Source organism: Triturus cristatus, chromosome 8, assembly GCF_964204655.1.
Source record: "Triturus cristatus chromosome 8, aTriCri1.1, whole genome shotgun sequence".
NCBI classification, from domain to species: Eukaryota; Metazoa; Chordata; class Amphibia; order Caudata; family Salamandridae; genus Triturus; species Triturus cristatus.
The window spans coordinates 366912464-366925450 of NC_140591.1; the positions used below are offsets into that span (position 1 = coordinate 366912464).

The following is a 12987-nucleotide window of genomic DNA, read 5'->3' on the forward strand; positions in this document are numbered from 1 at the left end:
TGCCAGTTCAAGATGCTGAACCATGCATCCAAAGCCCTGTACAATGAAAGATCAGCATACATTATCCTTCCACCAATGAAGTAGACACCCACGATCCACCTCCCTCTTCCTCGAAGACACCACCAGGATCTGCAGGGGCAACAGCGGAAGACGCTTGTTCTCATACCTGGCAGCCAAAGCTTGGAACGACCTTCCCCTGCACCTCAGGACCGCACCTTCGCTCCGGCAATTCAGGAAGGGACTCAAGACCTGGCAGTTCAAATGAACAGATCACTGCGAAGCAGCTAGCAACCAGCGCATTGAGACCTTCACAGGTGATATACCATACTTTATAAACCCATGATTGATTGAATAATAAATATGAGTGACATTACATACTGGTGTGGTGATGAGAGGCAATGCACTAAAATGTATTAAACCCTAAAGGTGTAGCACTTGGGATGGGTGGTGTGCGAGAATATCAGCAATGGAAAATAAGGAGCCCAATATGATGGAAACTATGAGAAAACCCCATATTATGAAGACTCCTAAAACAATAGGTCAATCCAATGGCCAGTTGCCATAAAGAGGCAAACCTCCATATTTCATGACTAACAGATCCAATAACCAACGGCTGTAGTTTGGGCTGCTCGCAATATATGAGTGACACGTCCAATAAACAATAATTGGGGGAGGGGGGGCTGAAACATTGCTCTACTTTACTTATGTTGATTGCATATGATTTGGTAGAAGCTAAAGGTATCTTGAATCACACCTAAAAATGCGTTTACAAACTCAGATGTGGATTAAAAAATATACTAGATTAGAAGCCCATGCAATTCCAGTAGAATTCGATTTGCGTCGCTGCAGGACTGATCTCCTCTCAAAATCTTCTTTCATTCCACCTATCCCAAGTTTAAACAAAACGCACCGAAAGACGACATTGTGTTGCCCTCAACTCATGCCAACTCACTACACCCCCACCCCACCGCTCAGGGTGAAAGCTGCCGACTAGGGAACCCGGTTCAAGTCTAGGCGTCGGTTCAACATCCTGTGAATATGGGCAAATCACTTAATCTCCCTGTGCCTACAAAAATGAATGTGTCCTTGGGTAATGTAACTGAAGCTCATTTAAAGCGCCCCAATACCTTCGGATCGAAGGGGCGCTATATAAAACTGCAAAAAATAGGCACACTGCAGTCAGTGCACTCACTTCATGCGCCTCTCCTGCTGAAGTTCCAACCTAAGCTGCTCTGTGGGGAGGGTGCTCAGCTCTTCGTCGGCACCTACTTCCATGGCTCCGGGCTCTAATGCCATTTTTTTGCTAAAACAGATGTTGTAACCTGTTGACCATCGTATCCATAGAAACGACGGCCCGAAGCACGTGACAGAAAGACCCGGAAGAGGACAGTACTTGACCCAGATTGTGATATTTCTAACACGACAACGTGCTTTTCTTCCTTAAATGTACAAATTACAAAACATTTAAAAAGAAAAAGTGAAGACCGAATGTAGGAGGTCACTTGACTGCTGCCGTATAATCGATGGTGTGCTTGTCCGCTGTATGGTTACTGCTCCTCGTTGTTTCTTGAAGCTCTGGTTAGGGATCCGGGGAGAAAACTAGCGAATTAGCCACTCACAAGGGGTGCATAGGGCACCTCAGCGGAAGGAATAGTAACACAGGAATGACAGAAACGTCATTCTTACGAGGCTGGCCCTGCGTTTTGTAAATTAGGCGGCCATCTTGAAGTAGCAAATAATTGGCATTTTGAAGTCAGAATTATATATTCATAATTCATTCCGATAAGCGTTCAACTAAAATATATCACTATTCCTATAAAAAAAAAGGCAAACTAGTTGCAAAAGGCTATTGTAGAGCTATGCTCGCGGTGTTTTGATTGGTTGGATTAACAAGTCCCCTAAGAGGAGACTTCGCGCTTTTTGTCTCGAAGAGCGGGATCCTAGATCTACTGATTCCTGCTGTGGGGAAGCAACGAAAGCAAGGATGGACGAGGATCGTCTGTCAAGGCAAGTTGCAGAAGCATATGACTGCATGGCAGCGGTTTTCGGTAGGTTGTGTACTCGGGACACCCTCGAATGTTAGGACTGGAAGCTAAGCCAAAAAATTAATACATTGAGCCAGGGCTTTAAGTGGGCCGGGTGTCACCGGTACTGAGCACCGGCAACGAAACGGGTCTCGTATCGTACACTGTTTTGTGCCCTGACACAGGCGGTCTGTTTTTTCCGGACTGCAGTGACAGTAGCACATCGATGTGTGCTGCTCACTTCTCACTAGTGGAGAAGTTACGGCATGATGTCATGCCAGGTGAGCACATCGATGTGCACTGCTCACACTGCTCACTTCTCACTAGTGGAGAAGTTACGGCATGACTTCATGCCAGGTGAGCACATCGATGTGCACTGCTCACTTCTCACTAGTGGATAAGTTACGGCATGACGTCATGCCAGGTGAGCGTTGTAGGGGAAGGGAAATTATTTAGAGAGTCATTTTCTCTCTGGATTTCCCTTCTCTTTTTGAAACTCAGGTGCAGCAACATTGTTGTGGCTTCACCAGGGCTTTAAGTTTTTATTTTATTTATTTTAAAGTTTTATATAGCGCTAGCTTGACCCGTAGGTATCAGAGCGCTTTACATACATACTGTAAAGAAAAACAGACGGAAATTGCATTACATAGTAGGCAGGCAGTAAGGAAGCAAAATCAGGGATAAAAATAATACAGCATGGAAGATAAGGTGGTTAACACAGTCCGGCCACCAACTATCCTTGAATGTCAAGAGAGAGGAGTAAACTCGAATAATGAAGTCTAAGTGGAAGCGTTTTCAATATTCTATACAAGCCCTGGTTGCTGCTTATTTATCTTAAGCAACTAGCAACCATTGACAAAGCCAATAGTCCTAACTTGTAGGTATGATGTTACTTGTATCATATATCTGGATGCAATGACAGAAACAGCAAAATACAAGTCGGGCGGCACACTCTGCTAAGCACAGATTTTTAGCTGGTGTTTTAAGGTACGCCCATAATTACTTTGGCCACGCCGCTTTGAGAGCCCCCCCTAGTTTTTACATCCCACTTAAAGCCCTGCACAGAGCCGAGCCAATGCTAAGTCGAGCTTGGTTGTCTCCTAGAACTAAAGTACGAGCCGAGCCATCGCAAAATTTAACATGTACATCATGCAACAAATAACCATGTAAAATATAGTAACAACGTATAATTCATAAAAGTTTATTTTGTTCAGTATTTCTACTTAATCAGTGCATTGATTAACATTTATTGAAAATATACGTATCTCAACATTAACTTGCAAACATTCAAGAATTTCTCTGTGCCCAGATAATATTGTATTGCAACTTCTAGATAGCACTTACTTCGCTTACCTACATGGTTAGCATACTACACTGTGTAGGATGTGTGGCTGGAAGTATGTTGACTTAATTTTTATCCTATGTGGGAAGTGTTTCCATTTGATGACCTCCAAGGTGCGGTTGTATTGCATTTTATTGTAATTGCGTTTATATAGCGCTTACTACCCCTGACAAGGCGTCGAAGCGCTTTTTCGGCGAGTAGCACGCTACTCCGGGACCCACATAGGATTAGTGTTGAATTAGTATAGTGAAGTATGCAAGTAAATTTTAAGTGGTGGATAGGTTAGTCAGTTATTTGGATTCGGAAGGATAGCAGAAGGATAGAAGAGAAAAAAAAAGGTTAATATTGATATAGCGCTTGTTACCCCTGATGGGGTGTTGAAGCACGCTACTCCGGAAACACAGACTCAGTAAGGTGAGCTGAGAAATTGTAGTAGCACGTTAGGAGCGCCTGGTAAAGGGTTCCTGCCTTTTGTTGTAGCTTGTAACGGTTAAGAGCGCCTGGAAAAGGGCTCATTAATCACACTTCATGTTGCATTTTGAATCTGTGTACTCTGTGACGTTTTAACCCACCACCCTCTTTACAACCTTTTAAATATATTTTGCGCCGCGCACTCACCCACTCAGGAGCACATAATCCCCGTTCCACCACCGATTTTTCGGATTGTGTGGAGGGATCACGTGCAACAGGAAGGGCCCGGCACTTCCGGTTAGCCATCCAATCAGCTGCTGGCATATACACTACAAAGCCAGATGCAAAGCGCAACGCGCAGCGGACGCGCTTAGACTCAGTAAGGTGAGCTGAGAAATTGTAGTAGTACGTTAGGAGCGCCTGGTAAAGGGTTCCTGCCTTTTGTTGTAGCTTGTAACGGTTAAGAGCGCCTGGAAAAGGGCTCATTAATCACACTTCACGTTGCATTTTGAATCTGTGTACTCTGTGACGTTTTAACCCACCACCCTCTTTACAACCTTTTAAATATATTTTGCGCCGCGCACTCACCCACTCAGGAGCACATAATCCCCGTTCCACCACCGATTTTTCGGATTGTGTGGAGGGATCACGTGCAACAGGAAGGGCCCGGCACTTCCGGTCAGCCATCCAATCAGCTGCTGGCATATACACTACAAAGCCAGATGCAAAGCGCAACGCGCAGCGGACGCGCTTAGACTCAGTAAGGTGAGCTGAGAAATTGTAGTAGTACGTTAGGAGCGCCTGGTAAAGGGTTCCTGCCTTTTGTTGTAGCTTGTAACGGTTAAGAGCGCCTGGAAAAGGGCTCATTAATCACACTTCACGTTGCATTTTGAATCTGTGTACTCTGTGACGTTTTAACCCACCACCCTCTTTACAACCTTTTAAATTTATTTTGCGCCGCGCACTCACCCACTCAGGAGCACATAATCCCCGTTCCACCACCGATTTTTCGGATTGTGTGGAGGGATCACGTGCAACAGGAAGGGCCCGGCACTTCCGGTCAGCCATCCAATCAGCTGCTGGCATATACACTACAAAGCCAGATGCAAAGCGCAACGCGCAGCGGACGCGCTTAGACTCAGTAAGGTGAGCTGAGAAATTGTAGTAGCACGTTAGGAGCGCCTGGTAAAGGGTTCCTGCCTTTTGTTGTAGCTTGTAACGGTTAAGAGCGCCTGGAAAAGGGCTCATTAATCACACTTCATGTTGCATTTTGAATCTGTGTACTCTGTGACGTTTTAACCCACCACCCTCTTTACAACCTTTTAAATTTATTTTGCGCCGCGCACTCACCCACTCAGGAGCACATAATCCCCGTTCCACCACCGATTTTTCGGATTGTGTGGAGGGATCACGTGCAACAGGAAGGGCCCGGCACTTCCGGTCAGCCATCCAATCAGCTGCTGGCATATACACTACAAAGCCAGATGCAAAGCGCAACGCGCAGCGGACGCGCTTAGACTCAGTAAGGTGAGCTGAGAAATTGTAGTAGCACGTTAGGAGCGCCTGGTAAAGGGTTCCTGCCTTTTGTTGTAGCTTGTAACGGTTAAGAGCGCCTGGAAAAGGGCTCATTAATCACACTTCATGTTGCATTTTGAATCTGTGTACTCTGTGACGTTTTAACCCACCACCCTCTTTACAACCTTTTAAATATATTTTGCGCCGCGCACTCACCCACTCAGGAGCACATAATCCCCGTTCCACCACCGATTTTTCGGATTGTGTGGAGGGATCACGTGCAACAGGAAGGGCCCGGCACTTCCGGTCAGCCATCCAATCAGCTGCTGGCATATACACTACAAAGCCAGATGCAAAGCGCAACGCGCAGCGGACGCGCTTAGACTCAGTAAGGTGAGCTGAGAAATTGTAGTAGCACGTTAGGAGCGCCTGGTAAAGGGTTCCTGCCTTTTGTTGTAGCTTGTAACGGTTAAGAGCGCCTGGAAAAGGGCTCATTAATCACATTTCATGTTGCATTTTGAATCTGTGTACTCTGTGACGTTTTAACCCACCACCCTCTTTACAACCTTTTAAATATATTTTGCGCCGCGCACTCACCCACTCAGGAGCACATAATCCCCGTTCCACCACCGATTTTTCGGATTGTGTGGAGGGATCACGTGCAACAGGAAGGGCCCGGCACTTCCGGTCAGCCATCCAATCAGCTGCTGGCATATACACTACAAAGCCAGATGCAAAGCGCAACGCGCAGCGGACGCGCTTAGACTCAGTAAGGTGAGCTGAGAAATTGTAGTAGCACGTTAGGAGCGCCTGGTAAAGGGTTCCTGCCTTTTGTTGTAGCTTGTAACGGTTAAGAGCGCCTGGAAAAGGGCTCATTAATCACATTTCATGTTGCATTTTGAATCTGTGTACTCTGTGACGTTTTAACCCACCACCCTCTTTACAACCTTTTAAATATATTTTGCGCCGCGCACTCACCCACTCAGGAGCACATAATCCCCGTTCCACCACCGATTTTTCGGATTGTGTGGAGGGATCACGTGCAACAGGAAGGGCCCGGCACTTCCGGTCAGCCATCCAATCAGCTGCTGGCATATACACTACAAAGCCAGATGCAAAGCGCAACGCGCAGCGGACGCGCGCAGCGGGCGCGCCGCCGGCGCGCCGAAGGCGCGCCAAAGGCAAGCCCGTCTGCGCCCGTCCGCGCCTGGACCGCGCCTAGCGCCCCCCCCCCTGATTCTCCCAGGCCAGCCCAGCCACCTGCCTCGTTAATATATACCAGAAAACAGTTGCTAAACATCGGGATTATATCCAAGAACTCACAAAGGTGTCCCTGTAACAACTACATACCGCCTGAAGTCCTAATGCCATGTAATAATTGCACACGTAACTCTGGCTTACCACTATCTATGTCCATAGAATCATCGTCCAACCCTATTAAAAATCATAGGGTCACAGCGGCGCTCATCAATGTCCGCTCCTTACCCAAGCACAAATACGAAATTCTTGCTTTTCTCGAGAACCACAAATTGGATCTTCTATTTCTAACCGAGACCTGGGCCGATCCATCTTCAGGGCCTGACTTTGCTACCGTAACCCCTAATGATTTTTCAGTTAAAAGACTGGACAGAGTCAATAAAAGAGGTGGAGGTATAGCCCTGATACATCGTAATATCTATAACATCAAAATAGATCCTATACCCATCAATGGCTGCGAAGCTTTTTCTTTTGCCATATCACTTACCAAAGCATACACGTTCAAAGGTATATTACTATACCGCCCTCCCGGCTCTCGATCAGACTTCCTCTCATCTATAGCGGCCCTAATAGAGCCCTCTGCAGGAGAAGCTGATTTCACTATCTTAGGTGATTTTAATTTTCACCTTGAATCTAATAATGATGAAAATACATCTGCCTTACTTTCAGATCTAAATTCTATTGAACTCTCTCAGCTAATAAACAAACCGACTCATACTGCCGGTCACACTCTTGATGGACTATTTACCAACAACAATCATATCTCTCTTGGAAACATCCTCCCCTTAACATGGTCTGACCACTTTGCAATTCTTTTTAATATTAACATCGTACACAGACCACCCAATCAGACCTCCACTTTTTCGAAGATTAACTTTAAAGCATGGAACAGCATCTCCCCAGATAATATCAAAACGCATCTGAATGATACACATCAAGACCTCCCTGAAAATCCTGAGCACGCAGCGATGCTCTACACACAATGGCTTCGCTCAGCCGTTGAGACGCTTGTCCCTACAAAAAATACCTCCAAAAATCGTAAAACTCCCTCTGCCCCCTGGTTCTCAGAGAATTTAAGGTTGGTTAGGCAGAAATGTCGAAACCTGGAACGCCACTGGCGCAGAAACTATGATAGCGAAGCTAAAACTCAGTATAAGGAAGCACTTACCAACTACAAAAAGTTATTAATAACAGAAAAAAGTAAATTTTATACTGATCAAATAGAAGCATCTCAAGACTCCACGAAACAACTGTATAAAGTTGTTACCAAATTATCAGGATTAAACACACCCCCGTCAGTAACACCTACCCAAATTCTCTGTGATAATCTTGCCAGTTTTTTTCAGAATAAGGTAATGGACATCTACTCCAGTTTCTCTGCACAAACCACTATGTCTGTTATGGACCTCTCCCCTTACAATAGTCCAGCATCCCAAAACAAGAATCAGGTTCCTCCTCCCTCCTTTTCAGATTTTAAAAAAATCACTAACGAACACATAACTGACCTCATTCTTAAATCCAAATCTGGATCTCCCAATGACCCTTGCCCACCCAATATAATAAAAACCATTGCAGAAACCATAGCCCCAGAACTAACGAAAATTTGTAACTCTATGTTTGAAACTGGAATATTCCCCTCCATCTGGAAAGAAACAATAGTCAGACCTCTTTTAAAAAAACCCAACCTTGATCCCTCTGACTGTTGTAACTACAGACCCATAGCAGGTCTCCCTCTTCCAGCTAAAATCATAGAAAAGGTGATGAACACTCAGCTGACCGAATACATCGAAAACAACAACTGTCTAGATGAAACCCAATTTGGTTTCAGGAAAGGGCATGGAACGGAGACAGCGCTTATTAAAACAGCTGATGAAATTCGTACAACTATGGATAAGGGTGGAGCTGCAATTCTGGTGCTGTTGGATCTTTCAGCTGCATTTGATACGGTGGACCATTCAACCCTCATTAACCGTATATCAGCCATAGGAATTAAAGATAAAGCCAAGGCCTTATTAGCCTCCTTTCTAGACAATCGTTCACAGCAAGTCAAATTGGGAAGTTTCCTCTCACCTCCCTTTTCCCAACCATGTGGTGTCCCGCAGGGCTCATCATTGAGCCCTACGCTGTTTAATCTTTATGTTGCAGACCTTGCTAAAATCATAAAAGAGCACGATCTACGACTCTCATCATATGCTGATGACACCCAAATTGTCATTGAAGTATACGAAAATGGAAACATCATTGCAGACAATTTTAAAAAAGGAATGTCCACTATTTGCACCTGGATGTCAAAAAATTGTCTAAAACTAAACTCTGACAAAACGGAGGTGATGATTTTTGGAAAGCCTCTCCCCAGCTGGTCATCCTCCTGGTGGCCTGAGGAATTAGGCTCCCCCCCGGTTCCGGTCACCAGAGTTAAAAACCTTGGAGTTTTATTTGACGACAGACTAACATTCATGCCACACGCTAATTATATCACCTCTTCCTCATTCTACACCATCAGAATGATAAAGAAGCTTCTACCCTATCTTCCCCCTAGCGCAGGAAAAACCCTTATCAGTACCCTTGTCATGTCTAGAATAGACTATTGCAATGGACTATTTATAAACGCACAAGAAAAAGTCCAAAAAAAGTTACAAATGGTACAGAATGCCGCGGCTAGGATTCTCTCGGGTACTCCTAAATTTAAACCAATTTCAGGAGTTATTCGACAGCTTCATTGGCTGCCTATCAAAAGCAGATCCAAATTTAAGGCATTATGTATAGCTTATAAATCAATCCACGGCTCAGGACCTGAATTCCTTAGGAGAAGCTTTTGCCAGTATAGACCTATCAGGAATCTACGCTCTAGCTCCAATCAGCTGCTTACGGTCCCTAGAACCAAGAAGGCCACCTGGGGCGATAAGAGATTCATCGTGGCAACAACAAAACTCTGGAATGAACTTCCGCTACATATTAAGAGTGCCTCCACTCTTTTATCTTTTCGGAAGTACATAAAAACATGGCTATTCAAATAATTCTCTTCGTCTCACCTGACTGACTGCTCTAATCTGTCCTATAGCGCCGAGACACCTCCGGGTAGTTGTGCGCTCAATAAATCGCCTAAATAAATAAATAAAATAAATAAAGGATTAGTGCTGAATTATTATGGTGAAATATGAAAGTAATTTGAGTGGTGGATATTGGTCAGTTATTTGGAGTGAGAAGGGTAGCGGAGGGATAAAAGGGAAGAAAGGTTTGCATTCATGTAGCACCTGTTACCCCTGATGAGTGTTGAAGCGCTTTTCTGGCGAGTAGGACGCTACTCCGGAACCCATAAAGGATTAGTGTTGAAAATTAGTACAGTGATGTATTAAGTAATTTGAGTGGTGGATATGTTAGTCAGTTATTTGGATTGAGAAGGGTTGGGGAGGTGTAGAAAAGGGAAAAAGGTTTGCATTTATATAGCGCTGGTAACCCTGATGGGGTGTTGAAACGCTTTATTGGCGAGTAGCGCGCTACTCTGCAACCCATAAAGGATTAGTGGTGAATTAGTATAGTGGAATATGGAAATCGAGAAGGGAACATGTTAGTCTGTTACTTTGATTGAAAAGGATAGTGGAGGGACAGAAGAGTGAGATGTTTTTTTTTTTGAGGTCATAGCAGTAGGAGGAGGCTTTTGGATTAGTAAAAAGGGGTTTTAGAGGGGAAGAGTCAGAGGGGAGAGTTCATAAAGATTTGTTTTGGGGGATCGGTATAGTAAAAAAGAGGTGATGATGCAAGGAGGGGTAGAGTAGGATAGAATCTAGAAAGGTTTATTTTGGGGATCATAGTAGTGGTATGGCGTTTGGGATGAATGAGCGAGTGGCTGTAGAGGATATATTGATATATGTATAGGGTGAGAGATGGGGTAGTGCATTGGAAAGAGTAGTAGAAAGAAGTTTGAGATGAGCCAGAAGGTTGGGCCAGAGGATATATTGAGAGAAGTATAGGCTGAGAAATAGGGTAGTGCATTTGAAATGCTAAATTAGAAGAAAGCGATAAATATATAGATCCATAAGTACATTGAAAGTATATAGAAGCATAAAGGATGTAAGTATATATAGATTAAAGATATTGATAGAGGTACAGGATGAGAAATAGGGTAGTGCATTGGATATGCTTTTTCAGGAGAAAGGTAACAGACACACAGATCCAAGTACATGGAAGGTACATAGATGAACAATGGAAGTAAGTACATGTAGACCAAATATGATTTTTATTTATTTATTCACAACAACATAATTATTCTACATGTTTATACAAAGCAATACACAAAGATAGGTACATATCTATAGTGAAAATAAATGCTTATATACAGAGGAATAGGCTGTAAATTTCTGTTTGCGTATGGTGCATATGTGGGGAACAGCCAATTCTTGAGTAGTTTTCTGAAGATAAGGTGGTTGTCGGTAGATCTTATGTTGGGGGTAAAGAGTTCCATAGTTTGGCTGCTTGAACAGAGAAGGATGTGCACCCATGGTTTTTTTCTTGTATCTTGGGATTTTGAGACGAGATGCCCCTTTAGAGCGTAGGTTCATTTGTTGAATGTGTGTTGGTGATTTTATTCCGGATGAAGGAGGGTCCCATTCCATGTATTGCTTTATGGGTGATACAAAGTAGCTTGAACGTGGATCTTCTGGCAACCGGTAACCAATGCAGGGCTTTCAAGGCAGGTGAGATGTGGTCTCGTGGTTTGATATACAAGAGTAGTCTGGCAGCCGAGTTCTGAATCCGTTGTAGTCTTTTCATGGTTGTTAAAGGTGATCCGTGGTGGAGGCTATTGGCGTAATCGAGTTTGGACAGAACAAGGGAGAAGATGGTAGCTTGGACCTTGTGTGTAAATCCCAAAAGAGGGAAAATTCATCTCAGCGTTTTTATAGTGACAAAGTTTGATCTTGCTAGTTTGTCCACTTGGGCATTCTTCGACAGCTTGGAGTCCATGGTCATTCTGAGGTTTCTTACTTCCTTCGATAATTTAGGTGGTGATCCCAGTTCATCAGGCCAGGCAGCAAGCGGGTCGTATTGTTTCCAATCGCCACACGTGAGTATTTCCGTTCTTGAAGCATTCAATTTGAGATGCCTCCAAGTCATCCACTGATCCACGGCTCTGAGACAACTGAAAATTGGGGATTTTTCAACGTCTTTGGGGCATTCCAGTTGAAGGAGTATTTGCGTGTCATCTGCATAGTTATAGCACGTGAGGTGAAATTGATTGATCAGTACCGGTAATGACTTCATGTAGATGTTGAAAAGCATGGGTGAGATGATAGAACCTTGAGGACCTTTGTGGAGTATGGTTTGGATGAGAAAGGTGGGGTATGGATGACATTAGTTCTATTTCTAAGGTAGGACGCGATCCAGTCTAGAGCAGTTCCCTCTATGCCGGCTTTATAGAGTCTTTGTTTCAGAGTGTCATGGTCATCCGTGTCAAAGGCAGCCGAGAGGTCCAAGAGGAGTAGCGCAGCAACCCCGCTGCGGTCGACTGTATTCTTTAGGTCATCCCAGATGGCAAGGAGGGCAGATTCAGTGCCTCTTCCCAGACGGAATCCTGTTTGGAAGTCTGTGAGTATGTCATTCTCTTCAATGAATTGTGACATCTGGGCGAAGGCTGCTCTTTCTATCAGTTTGCCCAGGAAAGGTCCATTTGTAATGGGTCTGTAGTTGTCAGGGTTCAGCGGGTCCAAGTTTGTTTTCTTCAGTAAAGGGCTTGTGTGATGTTTTGAGTTCTTCTGGCAATATTCCGGTAGTTAAGGAATCGTTGATGATTCTTCTTACTGGAGTGGCAGCAGAGGTTGTTAAAAGAATTGTCTTGAAAGTTTGTAGTGGACAGGGGTCAGAAGGGCTGCCGGCAGGCCTAAGTGCTTTGACCAGGTCCATAAATTAATCGTGTGAGATATGTTGGAAGGAACGGAGAGGCTGGGTTAGAGTATTATTGGATTGTTGTTTTGTGCAGGGGTTAGTGCTGGTGCTTTGTTTCTGTTTTAAGTACGAGTCCAATGTGTCTGCTTTGTCTGTGTAATGATTTGCCAGTTTGTCTCTGAAATCTTGAGTAATAGGATGAGTTCCTTCTAGGCAATTTGGTTTGCGAAATTCATTGAGTATGTTATAGAATTCTTTATTTGCACATTTAGCATTTTTAATTCTGTCTGAATGGTACCTTTTCTTAGCTTTTTTGAAAGCTGATTTGTATAATCTGTGAATTTTTTGGAGGTGAAGTTTGACTTGTTTGGCGTTTGTTTTGAGCTAGGTACGTTGCACCTTTCTAATTTGTTGTTTTATGTCTTCTATTTCGAAGTTTCTCGAAGGCGCTTTTTTTCTTTTGTGGTTTTGAGTGGTATCAGGATGTCAAAAGCTTCCTGTAGCCACTCATATAGATTTGGAACCAAATTATTGTTTCCAGATTTGTACTTTATGTTA

At 44.0% G+C, this 12987-nt stretch overlaps 1 protein-coding gene and 1 long non-coding RNA gene across 4 annotated transcripts in view; one reads left to right on the plus strand and one right to left on the minus strand.

Moving 5' to 3' along the window:
- CCDC169 (coiled-coil domain containing 169) overlaps positions 1 to 1564 on the minus strand; it is a 130682-nt gene extending 129118 nt beyond the window's left edge. For 2 of the 3 annotated variants that reach the window (XM_085620408.1, XM_085620409.1), the window contains exon 1: positions 1193 to 1313. In XM_085620408.1, coding sequence (XP_085476534.1) covers positions 1193 to 1296 — 104 coding nt within the window. In that variant the 5' untranslated portion in view covers positions 1297 to 1313. Of the gene's footprint in view, positions 1 to 1192; positions 1314 to 1485 lie in introns of those variants that run through there. The other variant, XM_085620410.1, reaches the window with a different exon arrangement.
- Positions 1565 to 1903: 339 nt separating this feature from the next.
- The window catches only part of LOC146802141 (uncharacterized), a 73092-nt gene continuing 62008 nt past the window's right edge, over positions 1904 to 12987 (plus strand). Inside the window, exon 1 of the long non-coding RNA XR_014967364.1 lies at positions 1904 to 2048. This is a non-coding gene — a long non-coding RNA (uncharacterized LOC146802141). The remainder of the gene's footprint in view (positions 2049 to 12987) is intronic.